Below are 25,455 nucleotides of genomic sequence, written 5' to 3'. Positions count from 1 at the left end.
TCACAAGAGACCAAATCTGTTGGCTGTAACTGGATTTGAAAGAGGTTGTGGAGAGAGAATGTGTTTGTTACATTTTGTTTCATTTTTAAAGGATAATGAGGGAAAAACCCAATGTGGTGTTGACTGTGGCTCATACTGTGGTGAGGAGGATGTCTCCATTTGTGCGACAGATCGACTTTGCCTTAGACTGGATGGCGGTAGAAGCTGGGCGAGCTGTGTACAGGTAAGAAGGTCAGTGTGGATATTCATACACACACTGGGGGAAATGCATTGAGCTATGTGGGATCGAGCCTAACATGATGGTCCAAGCTTCAGTCCTTGTCCCAAGTTGTATTGGGTAATCAGCCAAGGCAGCAATGGGGCAAAAATATTGAGCTTCTTTGTATTCCTGATCTAAGGATGTGACTGAGGGGTGGGAAATTCCACCAGGGTCACCTCAAAATGGGGACATTGGTGTATGATAGCTGCAAGCAGGATGTGCCTTATCTCTTGTGACATGTCCTTCCTCTTCCAAGCTGCAAAAGCACATTCCATTAGCCTGACACTGGCTAATGTGCAGAAAACACTTGGGTACTGCAGGGTAAGCCAGCACATGCGAGTCCATGCTCCAGCAAGGAGTCGATGTTTGCAGGAGATGAGAAAGTAATGGTGGACATGCTGTTTCCAGTGTATTTGTCAACTGCTGTGTGGAACCAATGATTTATTTGCAAAGAATTGTTCCTTGAACGACAGCAGAGAGCCTGTATTTTATGACCCATCTGATTCTTTCACAAAGGGAAGACAATGAGCAGAGATTGAGATGGAAAAGATAGAATATTAGCATTATAAATAGGAAGTGTGGTAATTTATTAGCAATGATTAAATGCACACAGGTCAAATTCCTGCTTCCCCCAAAATACACCTTGGCATGAGGCCCTGAAATATACCATGATATCGGGTGTACAGACTGAATGATGCCCTGATATAGGGTGTACAGACTGAATGATGCCCTGATATCGGGTGTACAGTCTGAATGATGCCCTGATATAGGGTGTACAGACTGAATGATGCCCTGATATCGGGTGTACAGACTGAATGATGCCCTGATATAGGGTGTACAGACTGAATGATGCCCTGATATAGGGCGTACACACTGAATGATGCCCTGATATCGGGTGTACAGACTGAAGGATGCCCTGATATCAGGTGTACAGTCTGAATGATGCCCTGATATAGGGTGTACAGACTGAATGATGCCCTGATATAGGGTGTACAGACTGAATGATGCCCTGATATAGGGTGTACAGACTGAATGATGCCATGATATCGGGTGTACAGTCTGAATGATGCCCTGATATAGGGTGTACAGTCTGAATGATGCCCTGATATAGGGTGTACAGACTGAATGATGCCCTGATATCGGGTGTACAGTCTGAATGATACCCTGATATAGGGTGTACAGTCTGAATGATGCCCTGGTATAGGGTGTACAGTCTGAATGATGCCCTGGTATAGGGTGTACAGTCTGAATGATGCCCTGATATAGGGTGTACAGTCTGAATGATACCCTGATATAGGGTGTACAGACTGAATGATGCCCTGATATAGGGTGTACAGTCTGAATGATGCCCTGATATAGGGTGTACAGTCTGAATGATACCCTGATATAGGGTGTACAGACTGAATGATGCCCTGATATAGAAACATAGAGAAACTACAGCACAAAACAGGCCCTTCGGCCCCACAAGTTGTGCCGAACATATCCCTACCTTTTAGGCCTACCTATAATCCTCCATCCTATTAAGTCTCATGTACTCATCCAGGAGTCTCTTAAATGACCCTATTGAGATTGCCTCCACCACCACTGACGGCAGCCGTTTCCACTCGCCCACCACCCTCTGTGAAAAACTCCCCCCTAACATTTCCCCTGTACCTATTCCCCAGCACCTTAAACCTGTGTCCTCTCGTAGCAGCCATTTCCACCTTGGGAAAAAGCCTCTAAGAGTCCACCCGACCTATGCCTCTCAACATCTTATATACTTCTATTAGGTCTCCTCTCATCCTACGTCTCTCCAAGGAGAAAAGACCGAGCTCCCTCAGCCTATCCTCATAAGGCATGCCACTCAATCAGGCAACATCCTTGTAAATCTCCCCTGCACCCTTTCAATCTTTTCCACATCCTTCCTGTAATGAGGCGACCAGAACTGAGCACAGTCCTCCAAGTGGGGTCTGACGAGGGTCTTGTATAGCTGCATCATTGTCCCTGGACTCCTAAACTCAATCCTTCGATTGATAAAGGCCAGCACACCATACGCCTTCTTAACCACCTCCTCCACCTGCGGGGCTGATTTTAGAGTCCTATGGACCCGGACCCCAAGGTCCTTCTGATCCTCTACAGTACTAAGAGTCTTTCCCTTTATATTGTACTCCTTCATCCCATTTGACCTGCCAAAATCGACCACTACGCATTTACCTGGGTTGAAGTCCATCTGCCACTTCTCCGCCCAGTCTTGCATCCTATCTATGTCCCTCTGTAACTTCTGACATCCCTCCAGACTATCCACAACCCCACCAACCTTCGTGTCATCGGCAAACTTACCAACCCATCCCTCCACTTCCTCATCCAGGTCATTTATGAAAATGACAAACAGCAAGGGTCCCAGAACAGATCCCTGGGGCACACCACTGGTGACCGACCTCCATTTAGAAAAAGACCCATCTATACCCACTCTCTGCCTCCTTTGGGCGAGCCAGTTCTGGATCCACAGGGCAGCAGCCCCTTGGATCCCATGCCCTCTCACTTTTTCCAGAAGCCTTGCATGGGGGACCTTATCGAACGCCTTGCTAAAATCCATATAAACCACATCTACCGCTTTCCCTTCGTCAATGTGTTTAGTCACATTTTCGAAGAACTCCACCAGGCTCGTAAGGCACGATCTGCCTTTGGCAAAGCCATGCTGAGTATTCTTGTGCATACTAAACCTCTCTCAATGCTCGTAAATCTTGTCCCTCAGGATCTGGGGGATATAGGGTGTACAGTCTGAATGATGCCCTGATATCGGGGGTACAGACTGAATGATGCCCTGACGTGGGTTCCTGTCTATTTTGGTATGTTATAATTTGCACTATTTGTGGTACTCAGCAGCATATTATGACTTGGTTGCATCAGTCATTAATGTTTTGATAATTATATCTCACTGCCTCACCTTGTTCAAAGCTCTAAAATGTAATAGACAGTGAGGAGGATTGTAATAGACGCCAGGAGGACACAGACAGATTGCTGAAAAGGGCAAATACGTGACAGCTGAAACATCATGTAGAGAAGTATGAAATGTTTCGAGGGAAAGAAAATGAAGATATAATAGAAATAAAATGACACTGAATTGTTTCAGGGTGTGATGATACTGCCTTTAAGATATGTATTTTTATCCTGTTTTTTGTAAGGGGCATGTTTAAAATTCAGCGCTGTTTTACATGGTGCCGATTTGCTGAGAATGCAGGCTAATGATTGATTTTAGCGAGAGATGTTTGGGTTGGGAGTGCAATCCACAAAGCTATGCAAATCTGTTAAGAGTCAAGGAAGGATTTGATTTGATTTATTATTGTCACATGTATTAGTATTGAGTGAAAAGTATTGTTTCGTGCACGCTATACAGACAAAGCATACCGTACATAGAGAAGGAAAGAAGAGGGTGCAGAATATAGTGTTACAGTCATAGCTAGGGTGTGGAGAAAGATCAACTTAATGCAAGGTAGGTCCATTCAAAAGTCTGATGGCAGCAGGGAAGAAGCTGTTCTTGAGTTGGTACGTGGCCTCAGACTTTTGTATCTTTTTCCTGAAGGAAGAAGGTGGAAGAGAGAATGTCCGGGGTGTGTGGGGTCCTTGATTATGCTGGCTGCATTGCCGAGGCAGTGGGAAGTGTAGAAGGAGTCCATGGATGGGAGGCTGGTTTGCGTGATGGATTGGGCTTCGTTCGCGACCTTTTATAGTTTCTTGTGGTCTTGGGCAGAGCAGGAGCCAGACCAAGCTGTGATACAACCAGAAAGAATGCTTTCTATGGTGCATCTGTAAAGGTTGGTGAGAGTCGTTGCTGACATGCCAAATTTCCTCAATCTTCTGAGAAAGTAGAAGAGCATGAACATTGTGCAGGAGTAGGCTATTCGGTTCAGAGCCTGCTCCACTATTCAGTAAGGTCATGGCTGAGCTGACTGTGGTCTGAACACAACTTTCCTGCTTGTCCCCCACAACCTTTGACTCCCTTGTCAGCGACGATCTAACTCAGCCTTGAACATATTCCGTGACTCAGCCTCCACTGTTAACTGGGGAAGAGAATTCCAAATACTAATGACCCTCTGAGAGAATAAATCCCTCTTCATCTCCATCTTAAATAAGCAACTTCTTGTTTTTAAACTGTGCCCCCAATTCCAGGTTCCCCCTCGAGAGAAAACACCCTCTCAGCATTTAACCTATCAAGCCCCGTCAGATTCAATAATGTAAAAGCAACCAGATAATTAACAGTAGTACTAGAAATTTAAAAAGCCGAGAGAGAAAGTGGAACAGGTAACATGCATGGAAAGTAAAAGAAAGACGGAAAAGAAAGAGACTTGCATTTATCTAGCACCTTTCATGACCTTCACAGCCCAAAACAGCTTCCAACCTATTGAGTACACTAGAGGTGTACTTACTCTTGTGATGTCTAGTAATCTGTTAACCTGGGTGATGTTTTACATTAACGTGATAATGATCAGATAATCTGTTTTGTGGTGTTGATTGAAAGCCAAATATTGGCAAGGAAACCAGGGGGATCTGCCTTGCCCTTCAGAATAGTGCAATGGGATCTTTTCCCTCCACTCGAGAGAACAGATGAGGTCCTGGTTTTAACACCTCACCCTAAGGACAAGACCCCTGCTCAGTACTGCACTGAAGCATCACCATAGATTATATGCTCAAATCGTCAGAGAAAAACTTGAACCCCAAACCTTCTAACTCAGAGGTAAATCTGCTACAACTAAGTCAAGGCAGACACCTAGAGAATGGTTAATGATATTTTGAAAATGAACTTGATGGAAAGTCTCAGTATTTGGGGTGCTCTAATGAATGGCATTTGTTAGAAGATTTTGACTGCACTCTCTCACCAGAGTTGGCAAGTTGGTGCTGCTAGCAGTCTGATATCGGAGTCTTCCTGCTGTATCTGCTGGTGGTTTAGCAGGCTGGAGGAGAGGATCGGTACCCTGGTTGTAATTTGTAATAGTTTATAAATATAGCTTACTGGGGTCAATAGAAAGTTGTTTTCTGCGCTAAAAATTGTATTACCCAATAACATGACCTAAACAGAAGGAATAAAACAGCACTGCAGACTCAATGACATTTTTGATTTGATTTATTATTGTCACATGTATTAGTATACAGTGAAAAGTATTGTTTCTTGCGCGCTATACAGACAAAGCATACTGTTCATAGAGAAGGAAAGGAAAAAGTGCAGAATGTAGTGTTACAGTCACAGCTAGGGTGCAGAGAAAGATCAACTTAATGCTCGGTAGGTCCATTCAAAAGTCTGATGGCAGCAGGGAAGAAGCTGTTCTTGAGTCGGTTGGTATGTGACCTCAGACTTTTGTATCTTTTCCCTGATGGAAGAAGGTGGAAGAGAGAATGTCCGGGGTGCGTGGGGTCCTTGATTATGCTGGCTGCTTTGCCGAGGCAGCGGGAAGTGTAGACAGTGTCAGTGGGTGGGAGGCTGGTTTGTGTGATGGACTGGGCTTCGTTCATGAACCTTTGTAGTTTCTTGCGGTCTTGGGCAGAGCAGGAGCCATACCAAGCTGTGATACAACCAGAAAGAATGCTTTCTGTGGTAAAAGTTGCTGAGAGTTGTAGCGGGCATGCCAAATTTCCTTAGTCTTCTGAGAAAGTGACGCGTTGGTGGGCTTTCTTAACTATAGCGTCAGCATGGTGGGACCAGGACAGATTGTTGGTGATCTGGACACCTAAAAACATGAAGCACTCGACCATTTGTACTTCGCCCCCATTGCTGCAGACAGGGGCATGTCCTCCATTGCGCAATGGGCAGTAGACACATCAGATTATCAACAACATGCAGAGTGAGCACTTAGTTACAATGTTTGGACCCACATGCCCAGCAGATATTGTATTCTCCAGATGATAATGACCTTGTGATCTGTGGTTCTTTCTCAGGCAGGGGGACAGATCAGACTGCACGTTTATTGTGTTGAACGGTCGACTCCGATCAGTCATCATGAGAGATGATAAGAAGAAAGAGCTGGCAGGAGAGTACGGCCGTGGAGACCTTATTGGAGTGGTTAGTAATAAAGCATTGCATGGTTCTGTTTTATATAAATATATTTATAGGATGCTGTGTCACTTTCTGACCTGCTGATCTGTATGTTCGCTGGAACAATGCAGCTGGGATCAGAAATGGTTTCGGTAATTCTGAGGACATAGTTTATGTGGCACAATCTGTCATCCTTACCCAAGCATTGGAATTAATCGGGGCAATTGTTTTGGCAGAGTCTGACCCCCCACAACAAATCCTGTTGATTGCCATTGACTTGTGCTAGGACCATATCGCTCGCCAAAGTCATGAATAGTAAGTAGTCTCACAACATCAGGTTAAAGTCCAACAGGTTTATTTGCTAGTATGAGCTTTCGGAGCACTGCCCTTTCAGATGAGTGAAGAGTTCGGTTCACAAACAGGGCATATAGAACAAAGAACAATACAGCACAGGAACAGGCCCTTCGGCCCTCCAAGCCCGCGCCGCTCCCTGGTCCAAACTAGACCATTCTTTTGTATCCCTCCATTCCCAATCCATTCATGTGGCTATCTAGATAAGTCTTAAACGTTCCCAGTGTGTCCGCCTCCACCACCTTGCCTGGCAGCGCATTCCAGGCCCCCACCACCCTCTGTGTAACATACCTCCTTCTGATATCCGTGTTAAACCCCCCCCCCCCCCCCCCCCCCCCCCTCACCTTGAACCTATGACCTCTTGTGAACGTAACCACCGACCTGGGAAAAAGCTTCCCGCCGTTCACCCTATCTATGCCTCTCATAATTTTATACACCTCTATTAGGTCACCCCTCACCCTCTGTCTTTCCAGTGAGAACAACCCCAGTTTACCCAATCTCTCCTCATAACTAAGCCCCTCCATACCAGGCAACATCCTGGTAAACCTCCTCTGCACTCTCTCCAAAGCCTCCACGTCCCTCTGATAGTGTGGCGACCAGAATTGGACGTAGTATTCCAAATGCGGCCGAACCAACGTTCTATACAACTGCAACATCAGACCCCAACTTTTATACTCTATGCCCCGTCTTATAAAGGCAAGCATGCCACATGCCTTATTCACTACCTTCTCCACCTGTGACGTCACCTTCAGGGATCTGTGGACTTGCACACCCAGGTCCCTCTGCGTATCTACACCCTTTATGGTTCTGCCATTTATCGTATAGCTCCCCCCTACATTAGTTCTATCAAAATGCATCACTTCGCATTTATCTGGATTGAACTCCATCTGCCATTTCTTTGCCCAAATTTCCAGCCTATCTATATCCTTCTGTAGCCTCTGACAATGTTCCTCACTATCTGCAAGTCCAGCCATTTTCGTGTCGTCCGCAAACTTACTGATCACCCCAGTTACACCTCCTTCCAGATCGTTTATATAAATCACAAACAGCAGAGGTCCCAATGCAGAGCCCTGCGGAACACCACTAGTCACAGGCATCCAGCCGGAAAAAGACCCTTCCACTACCACTCTCTGTCTTCTGTGACCAAGCCAGTTCTCCACCCATCTAGCCACCTCCCCCTTTATCCCATGAGATCCAACCTTTTGCACCAACCTACCATGAGGACTTTGTCAAACGCTTTACTAAAGTCCATATAGACGACATCAGTGGCCCTTCCCTCGTCAACCATTCTAGTCACTTCTTCAAAGAACTCCACCAGGTTAGTGAGGCATGACCTCCCTCTCTCAAAACCATGCTGACTATCGTTAATGAGTTTATTCCTTTCTAAATGTGCATACATCCTATCTCTAAGAATCCTCTCCAACAACTTCCCGACCACGGACGTCAAGCTCACCGGCCTATAATTTCCTGGGTTATCCTTCCTACCCTTCTTAAATAACGGGACCACATTAGCTATCCTCCAATCCTCTGGGACCTCACCTGTGTCCAGTGACGAGACAAAGATTTGCGTCAGAGGCCCAGCGATTTCATCTCTCGTCTCTCGTCTATATAGACACAAACTCAATTACAAGATAATGGTTGGAATCCAAGTCTTAACAGGTAATCAAGTCTTTACAGGTGCAGAAAATGTGAGTGGAGAGAGGGTTAAGCACAGGTTAAAGAGGTGTGAATTGTCTCCAGCCAGGACAGTTAGTGAGATTTTGCAAGCCCAGGCAAGCCGTGGGGGTTAGACAGTGTGACATGAACCCAAGATCCCGGTTGAGGCCGTCCTCATGTGTGCGGAACTTGGCAATCAATTTCTGCCCAGTTGTCGTGTGTCGGGAAGGCCGCCTTGGAGAACGCTTACCCAAAAATCAGAGGCTGAAGTGTTCCCCGACAGGAAGAGAACACCTATCGGGGAACCATCACCCAGATTGTGAATCATGACCAAAAATGAACAGTCACCAGAGTGAACTGAACTCTTCACTCACCTGATGAGGGAGCAACGCTCTGAAAACTCGTGCTGCCAAATAAACCCGTTGGACTTTAACCTGGTGTTGTGAGACTACTTACTGTGCCTACCCCAGTCCAAAGCCGGCAACTCCACATCAAAGTCATGAATGACATCTTTGTTATTGATGCATTAACCCTGCTCTACTTTCCTTTAGCCTGTGATACAGTTGACCACGCCATCCTCCATCAATCATTTTCTTCCATCTTTGAGATTCTGGGGACTTCTCTCTTGTGTATGCATGTTCTCATCTATCCAAACGCAGTCAGTACATCTCCAGCAATGGTTTCTCTTCCTGATCCACTTTTTTAAATTTATTCGTGGGAAATGGGCGTCGCTGGCTGGCCAGCATTTGTTGCCCGAGGGCAGCTGAGAGTCAACCACATTGTTGTGGCTCTGGAGTCACATGTAGGTCAGACCAGGTAAGGACGGCAGATTTCCTTCCCTAAGGAACATTGGTGAACCAGATGAGTTTTTCTGACAATTGACAATGGTTTCATGGTCATCAGTAGATTCTTAATCGCAGATTTTTATTTTATTGAATTCAAATTTCACCATTTGCTGTGGCGGTGGGATTTGAACCCGGGTTCCCGGAACATTAGCTGAGTTTCTGGGTTAATAGTCTGGTGATAATACCACTAGGCCATCGCCTCCTTGCTTCACCCGTCTACAATATCTACATATCATTCCCCTGCAGGGTCAGCTTTTGTGTGCACGCTGATGATCCCCACACTTCCCTCTTTTCCCCCCCAGATTTCTTGGCCACTTGGCCACGTTTGTGTTGAGAGACGGACATTGTAGCTCTGAATGAATTGCAACTTGCTACACCTCAGCATTGTGTGCAGTCACTTTCACAAACCCCTTCTGCTGGTGCAAATAAATATAGTTTGTACATTAAAACTCAAAGATCTCTTCTTTCTCATGCCCAAGTCTTGTTAAGATTCATGAATATTTTTCTAACAATAATTGCCCAAGCATAATGCCTGCTTCTATTACTTTACTGGCTGCTAGTCAGTCCTCCCACCAGCTGTGATGGGTTCCATACATCACTTTCTTCTTTCCTGCATTTAGTTTATGATTTTATGAAAGGTAGATAAAGTTCCTTAATTGCTTTTCTTTTGTGCGTAGATATCATTTACACTTACCCCTGGGTGGTTTTATGTTAGTTATATTTCTCTCCTGGCTAAATACATTTCCTAACTTACAACAGTGACTATACTTCGAGCAATTCATCGATGGCAAACAGTTTTGGGACATCCTGAGCTGTGGAAAATGCTAGAACAATACACGTCTTCCTTTAAATAGCTGCTACCAAAATAACTATTCCAGCTCAGCTCAATCTCAAATAATTTGCGAATCCTGTTTCTCCCCTGATTTTCCAACCCAAGATGTGCGGGTTAGGTTGATTGGCTATGATAAATTGCCCCTTAGTGTCAGGGGATTAGCAGGGTAAATACGTGGGGTTACAGGAATAGGACCTGGGTGGGATTGTTATTGGTGCAGGCTCAATGGGCCGAATGGCCTCTTCCTGCACTGTCGGAATGTTGATTCTAAAGTTAATGGTATCCATTAGCCAAATTCACCATGTTGGTTCTTCCCTGTTGTTCTTGCTCAACTCCCTGTTTTTACGTGTGTGCAGCTTGCCTCAATGCAAAGCTTCATCTTTCCTAGGCAACCACGGACCTCCACTGTCCAAAGCTACCTTAGTATTTCCTGCAGTTCACGGTGCCTTTTAGCTTCTGCCTGCTGGGGCCCGGGCCAGCTTGCTTGCCGCCGGGACCCGGGCCAGCTTGCCTGCCGCCGGGACCCGGGCCAGCTTGCTTGCCGCCGGGACCCGGACCAGCTTGCTTGCCGCCGGGACCCGGGCCAGCTTGCTTGCCGCCAGGACCCGGGCCAGCTTGCCTGCCGCCGGGACCCGGGCCTTCGAACTCAGTCTGAACATAATCCTGGAGGCTTCCAATTGCCCTGTCCATAAAGAAAATGAAAAAGTCCATCTTGTTTAAATGCCTCTTCGATTTTTCTCCTGGTTGCTTGTAACTGTGGCCAGGGGATTTATCTGCAATTCCTGGAGGCTCGAGGACAATCCTGGAGGTTTGGCAAACCTCCAAGCTCAACCCCAGTCTTTATCTTTCTTCAGCAGTCCTCTTCTCTCTCTCCTTTTTCCAGATTTGCCCTCACCCGTACCCACCCCACACGAGGTATCGTCCTCTCAATTTGAATCCTTTATCTGCTGTTAGTTTACCAATTACCCCATAACAGAATCATCACATCAGCAACAAAACCTCCAGCTCCCTGGGTACATCGCTATCCCATAAATATATTCCACATATCACGTTACAAAACTATATTCCACATATCCTGTTATAAAACTTAGAAGCATAAATCACTCTTCCACCTCACTGCACCATGTTTTTTATAACTGTAGTGAAAAGTGGGACTGCTCACTTGGGAACACTTAGTTGGTGCAGAGATATGAATCAAAATATTAAAACTACAGGCACACATAGTCACGATGCATCCAACTAATTACCTTTCGGATCACACCAGTAAACTCAACAGATCATCCGCCAATATAAACTGGCACATATTTCTTGACAAAAAAAGAAAGATCATACCCACAGACAGACAGTGCAGTGCTGCAGATGGAAGCATCACATGTTCAGACCAACATTCAGAAATTAGCCTCGTCACCAAGGAGAAACGTGTCAGAGGATGAAGGAACACAGACAAAGGCCACACACAGAGATGGGGTGGAATCTTGTTTGGGCACCAAGGCTCTTGTCTGTCATCTGGAGAGTTGGCAAAGCACTGCCTCTTTCTGGGATGGCCAGACACCTCACACACCTGCCTCCCCCTTTCCCGGCCCCACTGGCTCCCCCTTTCCCGGCCCCGCTGGCTCCCCCTTTCCCGGCCCCGCTGGCTCCCCCTTTCCCGGCCCCGCTGGCTCCCCCTTTCCCGGCCCCAAGAGCAGTGATTAGAATGACACATGAGGCACATACATCACACATCCCCACCAATGGGTTCTGAATTGATGGTTTTATTAATTCTAAAGTAATTTTTTAAAAATTGCAGGACTTTTTTTCATGTTGCTCTGTATAGATCCATTTTATGGATGATTGTGTTAGAGTAAAGGCCTGTCACTATCAATAGCCCAGAGCTGGCTCCATATTCTATTCATTTACAGCCCAGTGATTGGACAGTTTTTTTAACTGTCGTCTCTCCCTCTCTCGGAGTTGAGGTTCCCACAGAGCCTGTTCATATGAAATAAATGTGTACAGCATTCTAAGTAAGGATATCAACTTAATTCTAACCTAAACCATCTCCTCTAAATGAGTGATTCTGAGAGCAGATGTTATCTTTGTTGATTTTCCCCCACTTTTTCTGCCTCTATTTCACCCCGCTTTATTTCCCTTGTGTCTTTACTGGGGTGCAGTCACAGGGTGCTGTTGAAGTGGAGGGAAATGTGTCATTCAACTGGATCCTCCCAATCAGAATGAGATAAGCCAGTGGAGAGTCTATGTTAGTGACTTGGCTGAGAAATATAAATTGATGTGGAGATGCCGGCGTTGGACTGGGGTAAACACAGTAAGAAGTTTAACAACACCAGGTTAAAGTCCAACAGGTTTATTTGGTAGCAAAAGCCACACAAGCTTTCGAGGCTCTGAGCCCCTTCTTCAGGTGAGTGGGAATTCTGTTCACAAACAGAACTTATAAAGACACAGACTCAATTTACATGAATAATGGTTGGAATGCGAATACTTACAACTAATCCAGTCTTTAAGAAACAAAACAATGGGAGTGGAGAGAGCATCAAGACAGGCTAAAAAGATGTGTATTGTCTCCAGACAAGACAGCCAGTGAAACTCTGCAGGTCCACGCAACTGTGGGAGTTACAAATAGTGTGACATAAACCCAATATCCCGGTTGAGGCCGTCCTTGTGTGTGCGGAACTTGGCTATCAGTTTCTGCTCAGCGACTCTGCGCTGTCGTGTGTCGCGAAGGTCGCCTTGGAGAACGCTTACCCGAATATCAGAGGCCGAATGCCCGTGACCGCTGAAGTGCTCCCCAACAGGAAGAGAACAGTCTTGCCTGGTGATTGTCGAGCGGTGTTCATTCATCCGTTGTCGCAGCGTCTGCATAGTTTCCCCAATGTACCATGCCTCGGGACATCCTTTCTTGCAGCGTATCAGGTAGACAACGTTGGCCGAGTTGCAAGAGTATGTACCGTGTACCTGGTGGATGGTGTTCTCACGTGAGATGATGGCATCTGTGTCGATGATCCGGCACGTCTTGCAGAGGTTGCTGTGGCAGGGTTGTGTGGTGTCTTGGTCACTGTTCTCCTGAAGGCTGGGTAGTTTGCTGCGGACAATGGTCTGTTTGAGGTTGTGCGGTTGTTTGAAGGCAAGAAGTGGGGGTGTGGGGATGGCCTTGGCGAGATGTTCGTCTTCAGCAATGACATGTTGAAGGCTCCGGAGGAGATGCCGTAGCTTCTCCGCTCCGGGGAAGTACTGGACAACGAAGGGTACTCTGTCCACTGTGTCCCGTGTTTGTCTTCTGAGGAGGTCGGTGCGGTTTTTCGCTGTGGCGTGTTGGAACTGTTGATCAATGAGTCTAGCGCCATATCCTGTTCTTATGAGGGCATCTTTCAGCGTCTGGAGGTGTCTGTTGCGATCCTCCTCATCCGAGCAGATATATAAATTGGCCAGATACACTGCAGAGACCACTCCTGGTCTTCTTGTGCTTTGGATCTTCTGCATTACCTGCATTGTGCACCTTTTGGAGTGTAGGTTATTTTAATTGCTGAATAGAGAATGTGTAAGTTTCCACAGCAGATGTCTTGGATAGGTTGCAGGGATCTAGTTAAAGAGGGCATCTCAGAAAGAAACCCAACTCACCAGCTGGATTCAGTTCATTTATCTCCTCCGGTCTGGTCATTTTTACATTACCGTAACAAATTTTTAAGTCAGTGCTTCCACCACCTCCCTGTCAAACCCGCCCAGCCTGTGTGTAAAACATATACTTCCTGCCATCACTTCTTAACTTTCCCTTCAATTCCTTTGTGTGCTTAATGTTTTAAAGGAGCCAGTGACTGATTCAGTGTCCGCCAATTCCAGGAACTGATGGTATTTGGGTATTAATCTTTACTCCTCTGGTGTTTCTTTCACAAGTTTAATAGCTTGCATAGAACTGACTGGTAAGTCAAAATAGCTGGTTTTCTTATGAAACTCTTCACAGTCCAGCTTTTTTTCCCCCTCTTGTTTCTAAATTGCCCAGTCTCCTGGAAGTCAAACATAAACTATTGGTATGTCTGTGTTACATTACATCACACGAGCATTTCTCCATAAAAATAACTTCTCTAATGTTTTTATGACTGTGTGCTGTGTCAAGTCTTGCATCCACAAGAGGGGGATGTGGCTTTGTGGATCAAAGCAGTGGAAATGCAGCAAATTCGTTCAAACATTAACGTTTTGAAAATTATAAGCACATAAATAGAATAGGAAAAATTCACAGGTAATGAACTAACTTCACAGCTTGGTTACCGATTGGTCATATGTTGAAGAGCATGAGTTACTCTCCCTCTGTGCTGAAATATTTAATTATAATTGTACATCACCTCTAATCCGACAATCGTGTGGGAAAATAATGGGAATCAGTGCAGTCCGGTTTCTGTGTCCAGCTCCCACCAGTAGGGAAGAAATCCAGAGAGAGTGGTGATGCCAGTAACTTTTCATGTCTGATTTGTTCAATGCGCCGGGTTTACCTAGAATAAATAACAAGGCTACCATTGCGCAGAGTGCCTCTGGGAAGGGCAGGAATGACATTTGGTTTGCTGCTCCTTCCCTCTGTCCTGTGACCTCCTCAGAAAGATGCATGTGGGCAGGTGCTGGTTGAGGATCGGGTCATGCTGGCCTGTGAAACCTCCCAAGTATCCCAAATGGGTAGCACAGTGGTTAGCACTGCTGCCTCATAGCACCAGGGACCGGGTTCAATTCCCGGCTTGGGCCACTGTCTGTGTGGAGTCTGCACATTCTCTCCGTGTCTGCGTGGGTTTCCTCCGGGTGCTCCGGTTTCCTCCCACAGTCTGAAAGACGTGCTGGTTAGGTGCATTGACCCGAACAGTTGCTAGAGTGTGGCGACTAGGGGAATTTCACAGTAACTTCATTGCAGTGTTAATGTAAGCCTTACTTGTGACTAATAAAGAAATCTTTTTTTAAAAAAAGGTTCAATAGCCTGCTGATATTTGGTGTTTAGCCTCATCACGTAAAGAACGTTCACTTGGGTGAGGTATGAGAAGGTGCCTGGCACTGCAGTAAGGGGGTTGACCCCTTCAAGAGATGAAAAATGAATAGAAACTTGGGATAAAAATAAATTGATCACGCCATAAATAACTGGCACCCTATGTTGCTGACTGTATCTCTGCTGAAATCAATCTGACTGTCTTCAATGTTTGGCTCAGTAACTGTTCCCAGCCATACAGTGTGACTGACTGTATATACACCATGGATCCAGCTCTCTAAGTCCCTCTTGTCAGTTTCCCCATTATAGTAATCACCATTCCTTAAACAGTTGCTCCAACTTAGCAGGTACATAGAAAGCTGGCAGCCTCTGTGGAGAGAGAAACAGGGATTAACATTCCAGACCAATGATCTTTCATCAGAATTGTACCAGAAGATACAGAGAGTCACCTGCTTATTATGGAATTAACAAAATAACTTGCATTTATATATGCATACATACACATGTGAAATGAACACATTTTGAGGATTGGCTCGTATTTGCTGTAGTTCTGTATTACCCATGTGCAGTCAGTGGAAGGTCCTTTTGTACACTTTATCTGTCCAGGAGGGTGATCATTTCCTCCGCTTCAGCAGAGGCTTATCTTTCTCTCAGTTCATTAGCAGGCAGCTGGTGCTGATAAAGTCACCTTGTGTTAAAGAATGAATGGTAAAATTGAACTGCTGAAGATTAATGAACTGCCTTTCCCCAAGAGTTCCATTATAGATAATCGGACTTTTCTCTAAAGCTGATTGACTGGCAAGCAGAGTCCTAGAGGAAGGTAAAGAAAGTATTTATTCCCACTCTGTCCCGCTGCACAACTTGAGTACTCCCTGATCAGATGCAGCAGAGCTTAGGTGGAGGATAAAGCACCTTTTACACTGCTTCAACAAGCACTCACTAGTCAGGGACAGCACAGTCTCACAACAAGATGGCAACGTCAACAATTGTAACAGTGTGCCTTTCCATTTGAGACTGAGCAAAACTTTCATTTGGTGTTCTGTCTAAATGGGCGACACAGTGGTTAGCACTGCTGCCTCACAGCGCCAGGAACCCGGGTTTAATTCTGGCCTTGGGTGACTGTGTGGAGTTTGCATGTTCTCCCCGTGTCTGCGTGGGTTTCCTCCGGTTTTCTCCCACAGTCCAAAGATGTACAGATTAGGTGGATTGTCCATTCTAAATTGATCCTTAGTGTTAGGGGGATTGGCAGGGTAAATATGTGGGGTTATGGGGATAGAGCCTGGGTGGGCTTGTTGTCAGTGCAGGCTCAATAGGCTGAATGGCCTCTTTCTGCACTGTAGGGATTATATGATTCTATAAATTAGCTCACTTTAGACCCTGAGAACATTAACCTATCAGTCTTGGTTTGAACCCAGGCTCCAGAGATGACAGGGTGTTATTATCAATTCACAGCAATCATTGATACATTTTCTCTTGGTCCAGAAATAATATCTAACCATAGTGATGTATAATTCTACAGCAGGAGCAGTCAGACAATTTACATAGATTAACATTTTTATGGAAGGATAAATTTTGCTGTTTTACACAATATCTGTATGCATCATTAATATCGGGTTTGGGTAAAAATAAACTTGTACCACATCAGGAGAATTTTTTTATTATTTGTCATAGGATGTGGGCATCACTGGCAAGGTCAACATTTATTTCCTCTTGAGAAGGTGGTGGTGAACCACTTCCTTGAGCTAACGTAGTCTGTGTGGTGTAGGTACACTCCGTGTTGATCGGGAAAAAGTTCCAGGATGATGAAGGGATGATGATATATTCCCAAGTCAGGATGGTGAGCGCCTTGGAGTGATATTTCCAGATGGCAGTGGTCCTGTGTGTCTGCTGCCCTTGTCCTTCTAGATGGGAGTGGTAGAGATCACAGGTTTGGAAGATGCTGTTGAAGAAGCCTGGGCTGCAGTGTGTCTTATAGATGGTACACAGTGCTTTCTATGGACAGGACAGGACCAATTCTCCACTTTGTTGGATTGTTGCTGCACTGGAACAAGTTGGCATGGGGGGGCGGGGGGGGGGTGGTGGCGGACAACGAGTTCTGGAGCACAAGCTTTTAACGCTGCAGACTTTGTTGTATCTAACATGTTAAGCTGTTTCTTGATATTACATGGAGAAAATGGAATTAGCCAAAAAGCGTTTGTGATGGTGGGGATCTCGAGAAGCTGCATCTGAAACAGGTAGATTGATGTGGACAAAGTTACACACGTTTTTCCCTCTTGTTGGTTCCCTCACCACCTGTCACATCCCCAGTCTGTCCTTTCAGACTTGGCTGGCTCAGTCAGAAGTGGCAAAGAAGTCCCCACCCAGAATACATTCTATGTCCTTCCCACCCTCATTGCTTCTTCCCAGTGCTATTTGACATGGAGAAGCACTGATTCGATAGTTGAGGCAGAGCAGTAGGTGGTAATCAGCAGGCGGTCTCCTTGCCCATGTTTGATATGATGTTCAAACTTCGAGGAGTTATTGAGTGCTCCCTGTGCCTCTCTTCCTGCTGGGTTTGTGCTGTTGTTGGGACAGGATGTATCCAGGAATGGTGATGGTGGTGTTTGGGACATTGTAACGGTATGATTTGGTGGGTATGACTGTCAGGCTGTTGCATACCTCCTATATGGGACAGCTCTCTCAATTTTGACACAAGCACCCCCAGATATTATTGGTTTACTGGGCTACCTTTGGTCTGTTACTTTGGTGGTTGATGGTAGTCCTCTTTGTTTTATTCTGACTGATTGTGGCTTTGTAGAGGTTTGATATAACTGAGTGACCTTGCTGGGCTACTTCAGAGAGCAATTAAGTGTCAATCTGGAGTTACATTTGGACTAAACTGATGACAGCGGATTTCCTATCCTATAGAACATTAGCAGTTAGATTTTTAAGACAATGCATTTCATGGTCACCATTACTGACGATGGAATTTTATTCCAGATATTGTTAAGTAAATTTAAATTTTCCCAGCTGCTGCAGTGGGATTTGAACCCATGTCTCTGGATCTTTAGCTGAGGCCTCCAGTTCATGGTCCAGTAACATAACCATTATGCTACCCTACCTATAAATAGACACTGAAACAGAGAAGGTGTCGGAAAACATTCTTCAGGTCAGACAGCAACTGTGAAGGGAGATGCGGGGTTAACACTTCTATCATCAGTGAAGAGAGGTAAAGAGTTAACACTTTTATCAGTGACCTTTCATCAAAATTTGGTCCAAATGATTCATCCTGATTTTGAATTTTGCGAGGGAGATGTTACAGAGAGGGGCAGATTTACTTGCTGCCTTGTGTGCAGGCACCTTATTATTGCTGAAAGCCAGAATGGAGTGAGTTTGCATAAAGGTACTCGACTAAAACATTTCTGCACTGATAAAATCAGCTTACCTTTCACAACAACCTGTGGCATTTAACCACGGAACAATAAGCTGCCTGCTCTCCTGAGCTTGGTTACGGGTGAGCTGGTATTTTTAGATCCAGTCTTCGTCAGCAGTTGATAGAGTAATTGCTAAGGGATCATTGATGCTGTCATCACCTAGCAACCAAAGATCACCTCTAAGGATGTTTACTGCTCTGATCATTTTCACACTGGCTCACCTGTTTACTCTCAATGTAATTTTTAGTTTGATACATTTGACGCGATTTTAAAAATATAGTGTTAAAAATCAGAAATTGATGATTATCTTCCGATAAGCTGTTAATGTGTAATTTGATCATCTCTGCGATGGAAATGATAGGGAGGTTCCAGAGCTTTGGAGTATACGTTTGGTGTGGTCAGATAGAGAAGTAAATTCCAGGTTCTGTCCAAAGATGTGCAGGTTAGGTGGATTGGCCATGCTAAATTTCCCCTTAGTGTCCTAAGATGTGTAAGTTAGAGAAATTAGCAGGATAAATGGGGTTGTGGGGATAGGACCTGGGGTGGGATTGTGGTTGGTGCAGACCCGATGGGCCGAATGACTGCCTTCTGCGCTGTAGGGATTCTATGATTCTATCCTTGCCTGATGCTGTGTGAGCTGATCTTATCCAAGCTGGGAGTGAGGGTTACTGCAATGGGCTTCAGCATCACTGGGTTAGTTATCTTAGACCCCATCGAAGCTGGGGTCCAGTGCTGTGTGTGGATCCTGGGTCAGGTGTAATGCCTCCTCTGAAGGAAAGATTCCTGCCAATGAGATCAGCCGCTCGTGCATGAAGAATGGCCACTTGGACAATGCAGTCGAGGGCAGCTGATGTCTGTCAAACACAAACCCATCAAGAGTCATTCTGTTCAGATGAAGGGGAGAAGCAAATAAGCCACCCAATATCTGGTTGGTGCACCATTCCCCATCTGAGCTTAGAGGATGGGTCCTGGTGGTCTAAGCAACCACAGAATACGTCAGAACTGACTCCACTCGTGTTGTACCAACACACGGCGGCATAGTGGTTAGCATTGCTGCCTCACAGCGCCAGGGACCTGGGTTCGATTCCCAGCCTGAGCCACTGTTTGTGGCGGAGTTTGCATCTTCTCCCAGTGTCTGCGTGGGTTTCCTCCCACACTCCAAAGATATGCAGATTAGGTTGATTGGCCATGCTAAATTGCCCCTTAGTGTCAGGGGATTAACAGGGTAAATACGTGGGGTTGCGGGGATAGGGCCTGGGTGGGATTGTGGTCGAAAGGCCTCCTTCTGCACTATAGGGATTCTATGAAGGTTAACTAAAAGGACAATCAGCCACAGGAAACTAGTTTAACCTTCATTAGCCCAAGAGCATTGAAGCTAATTGCAGTGGCTGCATGTGTTGCCCTTGTTGAACATGCCTGATGTAGCACAGCCTGATAATCATCCCGTGTAACTGAGAACAACACCGTGCAGTGCATTTCTCCACTCAGCCTCGATGGAAAGTTTCCACCTGCAGTGCTGATTTTGATGAACTGATTAGCTTGATTGTAGTGGAGATCACCAGATAACACGGGTGAGTGGCTACAAAGTTAGATTTCATAGCAGTGATGCTTTGAAGGGCATTGGGTGCTGAAGGAACTTTGAAAACTAGTAGTTATTCCATGGCAATGCTTGTCCGGACTACTCTCCGGACAAGTTCCATCCCACCATCAGACTCACCATGGACTACTCTTCGGATGACAACTGAACACTACAGACAGTTACCCACAGATCCGAACAAAGAACACACCCGTCAACTCAACCGACTGATCAAGACCTTTGATCCGGACCTTCAGAACACCCTCCTTGCTCTCATCCCACGTACTCCCCGCGTTGGAGATCTCTACTGCCTCCCGAAGATACACAAGGCCGTCCCATCGTATCAGGCAATGGGACCCTGTGCAAGAACCTCTCCGGCTACGTCGAGGGCATCCTGAAACCCATTGTACAAAGAACCCCCAGCTTCTGTCGTGACACTATGGACTTCCTACAGAAACTCAGCACACATGGAGCAGTTGAACTAGGAGCATTCCTCGTTACAATGGATGTCTCGGCACTCTACACCAGCATCCCCCACGACGACGGCATTGCTGGGTACGTGGGATGAGAGCAAGGAGGGTGTTCTGAAGGTCCAGATCAAAGGTCTTGATCAGTCGGTTGAGTTGACGGGTGTGTTCTTTGGTCGGATCTGTGGGTAACTGTCTGTAGTGTTCCTGGTTGTTCAGTTGTCATCCGAAGAGTAGTCCATGGTGAGTCTGATGGTGGGATGGAACTTGTCCGGAGAGTAGTCCGGACAAGCATTGCCATGGAATAACTACTAGTTTTCAAAGTTCCTTCAGCACCCAATGCCCTTCAAAGCATCACTGCTATGAAATCTAACTTTGTAGCCACTCACCCGTGTTATCTGGTGATCTCCACTACAATCAAGCTAATCAGTTCATCAAAATCAGCACTGCAGGTGGAAACTTTCCATCGAGGCTGAGTGGAGAAATGCACTGCACAGTACTCAATGCTGACAATTGCCAATCTCCAGATGCAATTCTACAACTCATCCACTTCATCCTGGACCACAACGTCTTCACCTTCAACAACCAGTTCTTCATCCAGACACACAACAGCCATGGAGACCAAATTCGCACCTCAATATGCCAACATCTTTATGCACAGGTTCGAACAAGACTTCTTCACCGCACAGGACCTTCAACCGATGCTATACACTAGATACGTCGATGACATTTTCTTCCTTTTGGACTCATGGTGAACAATCACTGAAACAACTATATGATGACATCAACAAGTTCCATCCCACCATCAGACTCACCATGGACCACTCTCCGGAATTGGTTGCATTCTTGGACACACGCATCTCCATTAAGGACGGTCACCTCAGCACCTCACTGTACCGCAAGCCCACGGATAACCTTACGATGCTCCACTTCTCCAGCTTCCACCCTAAACACGTTAAAGAAGCCATCCCCTACGGACAAGCCCTCCGTATACACAGGATCTGCTCAGGTGAGGAGGATCGTAACAGACACCTCCAGACGCTGAAAGATGCCCTCATAAGAACAGGATATGACATTCGACTCATCGATCGACAGTTCCGACGTGCCACAGCGAACAACCGCACCGACCACCTCAGAAGACAAACACGGGACACAGTGGACAGAGTACCCTTCGTCGTCCAGTACTTCCCCGGAGTGGAGAAACTATGACATCTTCTCCGGAGCCTTCAACATGTCATCGATGAAGACGAACATCTTGCCAAGGCCATTCCCACACCCCCACTTCTTGCCTTCAAACAACCTCAAACAGACCATTGTCCGCAGCAAACTACCCAGCCTTCAGGAGAACAGTGACCACGACATCACACAACCCTGCCACAGCAACCTCTGCAAGACGTGCTGGATCATCGACACGGAAGCCATCATCTCGCGTGAGAGCACCATCCACCAGGTACACTGTACATACTCTTGCAACTCGGCCAACATTGTCTACCTGATACGCTGCAGGAAAGGATATCCCAAGGCATGGTACACTGGTGAGACCATGCAGACGCTACGACAACGGATGAATGAACACCGCTCAACAATCACCAAGCAGGGGTGTTCCCTTCCAATCGGGGAACACTTCAGCAGTCACGGGCATTCAGCCTCTGATCTTCGGGTAAGCGTTCTCCAAGGCGGCCTTCACAACACGCGACAATGCAGAATCGCTGAGCAGAGACTGATAGCCAAGTTCCACACACATGCGGACGGCCTCAACCGGGATCATGGGTTTATGTCACACTATCTGTAACCCCCACGACTTGCCCGGGCCTGCAAAATCTCTCTCTCTCTCCTGGCCGGAGACAATACACATCTCTTTAACCTGTGCTTAACCCTCTCTCCATTCGCATTGTCTGTACCTTTAAGACTTGATTACCCGTAAAGACTCGCATTCCACCCATTATCTTGTAAATTGAGTTTGTGTCTTTATATGCCCTGTTTGTGAACATGAGTCCTCACTCACCTGAAGAAGGGGCTTGGGGCTCCGAAAGCTAGTGCTGCCAAATAAACCTGTTGGACTTTAACCTGGTGTTGTGAGACTTCTTACAATGCTTTTCCCAGCAAGATGATGATGTGTAACTCAGAGTCAGAGAGCAATAGTGCATGGAAACAGGCCCTTCGGCCCAACCGGTTCATGCTGGCCATGGTGCCCTCCCAGCTAGTCCCAATTGCCTGCTTTTGGCCCATAATCCCTCTAATCCTTTCCCACCCATGTACTTATCCAAATGCTTTTTAAATGTTGCTATTCTACCTGCCTCAACCACTTTCTCCGGCAGCTCATTCCATATATCCACAAGAGTATTAGGCAGTGTAATGTGCTGCTGCTAAGGTGGATGGCCTCCTTTAAGATCACACAGTCAACTTGTTAAGTAAACACATGGTAAGTTGGGAATTTAATTATTTGGTGTTGGAAACTTTACGGATTGGAAGACCCAGGTTAGAAAAATCTAGCGCACGTTTACTGCATTTCTTTCATTTTTGAGATTGTTTTAATTTATTAAATATGAAATTATTTCAGTGCCTGTTCAGTCAATTACATTAATATGTGAAGGAATCTTTTGATTGGAAATGACTATGACAGGAACACCACTCATTGGGCTGAGTTGATGCTCAGAGTGGGGAGGGTGCCATGATTATACAGCACAGGGATTATCCAGACTGACAATTTGGCTTTTTCTTTTGTCTTTGCAATTTTGCATTAATTTCCTGTTAGGATGAAGATGGTTCAGCGGATGTTGAGAAAAAACTGAGAACTGACATAAGAGGAACCAATATCTGAGGAATTATCACAAATCCAACTGGAGAAATAAGATGTGGTAGCCTTATAGGCTCAGTAAGTTTAGGAGCAAATAAATCACAGTGGGAGTGGATATCACCATGCAGACAAAAAGGTATCGACATGGGTGTAAACTGCGAGGAGCGGTGTCGAGGACCAGGAGAAGATGCAAGGTGCTGCTGCGAATAATAGGATCTATCATTGAAGACCTCTGTGTGAGAGACCACGTGTCATTTGCAACCACAGTAGCTTGGCTGGAAAACATGCTGTTGTAAATATTTGATAGATCGAGGGATAGTGGGCTCTGGGGAAATAGCACAGAAAAGGAATTGAGGCTGGCATAGATCAGCTGGTGGCACAGTGGTTAGCACTGCTGAGTGAGTGGGCGAGGATATGGCAAATGGAGTATAACGTTGAGAAATGCGAGGTTATACACTTTGGAGGAAATAATAACAAATGGGATTACTATCTCAATGGAAACAAATTAAAACATGCTACCGTGCAAAGGGACCTGGGGGTCCTTGTGCATGAGACGCAAAAGCCCAGTCTGCAGGTACAACAGGTGATCAAGAAGGCAAATGGGATGTTGGCCTATATTGCGAGGGGGATAGAATATAAAAGCAGGGATGTCTTGATGCACCTGTACAGGGCATTGGTGAGGCCGCAGCTGGAATACTGTGTGCAGTATTGGTCCCCTTATATGAGGAAGGATATATTGGCATTGGAGGGAGTGCAGAGAAGGTTCACCAGGTTGATACCGGAGATGAGGGGTTTGGATTATGAGGAGAGGCTGAGGAGATTGGGTTTGTACTCGTTGGAGTTTAGAAGGATGAGGGGGGATCTTATGGAGACTTATAAGATAATGCGGGGGCTGGATAGGGTGGAGGCGGAGAGATTCTTTCCACTTAGTAAGGAAGTTAAAACTAGAGGACACAGCCTCAAAATAAAGGGGGGTCGGTTTAAGACAGAGTTGAGGAGGAACTTCTTCTCCCAGAGGGTGGTGAATCTCTGGAATTCTCTGCCCACTGAGGTGGTGGAGGCTACCTCGCTGAATATGTTTAAAGCGCGGATGGATGGATTCCTGATCGGTAAGGGAATTAAGGGTTATGGGGATCAGGCGGGTAAGTGGTACTGATCCACGTCAGATCAGCCATGATCTTATTGAATGGCGGGGCAGGCTCGAGGGGCTAGATGGTCTACTCCTGCTCCTATTTCTTATGTTCTTATGTTCACTGCTCCAGGAACCTGGGTTCGATTCCCGGCTTGGGTCACTGACTGTGTGGAACAAAGAACAAAGAAAATTACAGCACAGGAACAGGCCCTTCGGCCCTCCAAGCCTGCACCGACCATGCTGCCCGTCTTAACTAAAACCCCCTACCCTTCCGGGGACCATATCCCTCTATTCCCATCTCATTCATGTACTTGTCAAGACGCCCCTTAAAAGTCACTACCATATCCGCTTCCACTACCTCCCCTGGCAACGAGTTGCAGGCACCCACCACTCTCCGTGTAAAAAATCTGCCTCGTACATCTCTCTTAAAACTTGCCCCTCGTACCTTAAACCTATGCCCCCTAGTAATTGACTCTTCCACCCTGGGAAAAGCTTCTGACTATCCACTCTGTCCATGCCTCTCATAATCTTGTAGACTTCTATCAAGTCTCCCCTCCACCTCTGTCGCTCCAGTGAGAACAAACCAAGTTTCTCCAACCTCTCCTCATAGCTAATGCCCTCCATACCAGGCAACATCCTGGTAAATCTTTTCTGTACCCTCTCCAAAGCCTCCACATCCTTCTGGTAGTGTGGCGACCAGAATTGAACACTATATTCCAAGTGCAGCCTAACTAAGGTTCTATCAAGCGGCAACATGACTTGCCAATTTTTAAACTCAATACCCCGGCCGATGAAGGCAACCATGCCATATGCCTTCTTGACTACCTTCTCCACCTGCATTGCCACTTTCAGTGACCTGTGTACCTGTACACCCAGACCCCTTTGCCTATCAGTACTCCCAAGGGTTCTGCCATTTACTGTATATTTCCTATCTGCATTAGACCTTCCAAAATGCATTACCTCACATGTGTCCTGATTAAACTCCATCTGCCATCTCTCCGCCCAAGTCTCCAACTGATCTATATCCTGCTGTATCCTCTGATGGTCTTCATCGCTATCCGCAAATCCACCAACCTTTGTGTCGTCCGCAAACTTACTAATCAATCCAGTTACATTTTCCTCCAAATCATTTATATATATATATTACAAACAGCAAAGGTCCCAGC

The 25,455-nt window shown here is 46.0% G+C and overlaps 1 protein-coding gene across 1 annotated transcript in view; it reads left to right on the top strand.

Annotated features, from left to right (window-relative positions):
• The window catches only part of pnpla7b (patatin-like phospholipase domain containing 7b), a 320,408-nt gene that overhangs the window by 93,615 nt on the left and 201,338 nt on the right, over positions 1-25,455 (top strand). The window contains exons 17-18 of the mRNA XM_078226670.1: positions 92-223; positions 6,170-6,293. Coding sequence (XP_078082796.1) covers positions 92-223; positions 6,170-6,293 — 256 coding nt within the window. The remainder of the gene's footprint in view (positions 1-91; positions 224-6,169; positions 6,294-25,455) is intronic.

Source organism: Mustelus asterias, chromosome 13, assembly GCF_964213995.1.
Source record: "Mustelus asterias chromosome 13, sMusAst1.hap1.1, whole genome shotgun sequence".
Lineage (NCBI taxonomy): Eukaryota > Metazoa > Chordata > Chondrichthyes > Carcharhiniformes > Triakidae > Mustelus > Mustelus asterias.
The sequence above is the reverse complement of the archived record's forward strand: the minus strand, read 5'-3'. Positions and strand labels throughout refer to the sequence as shown.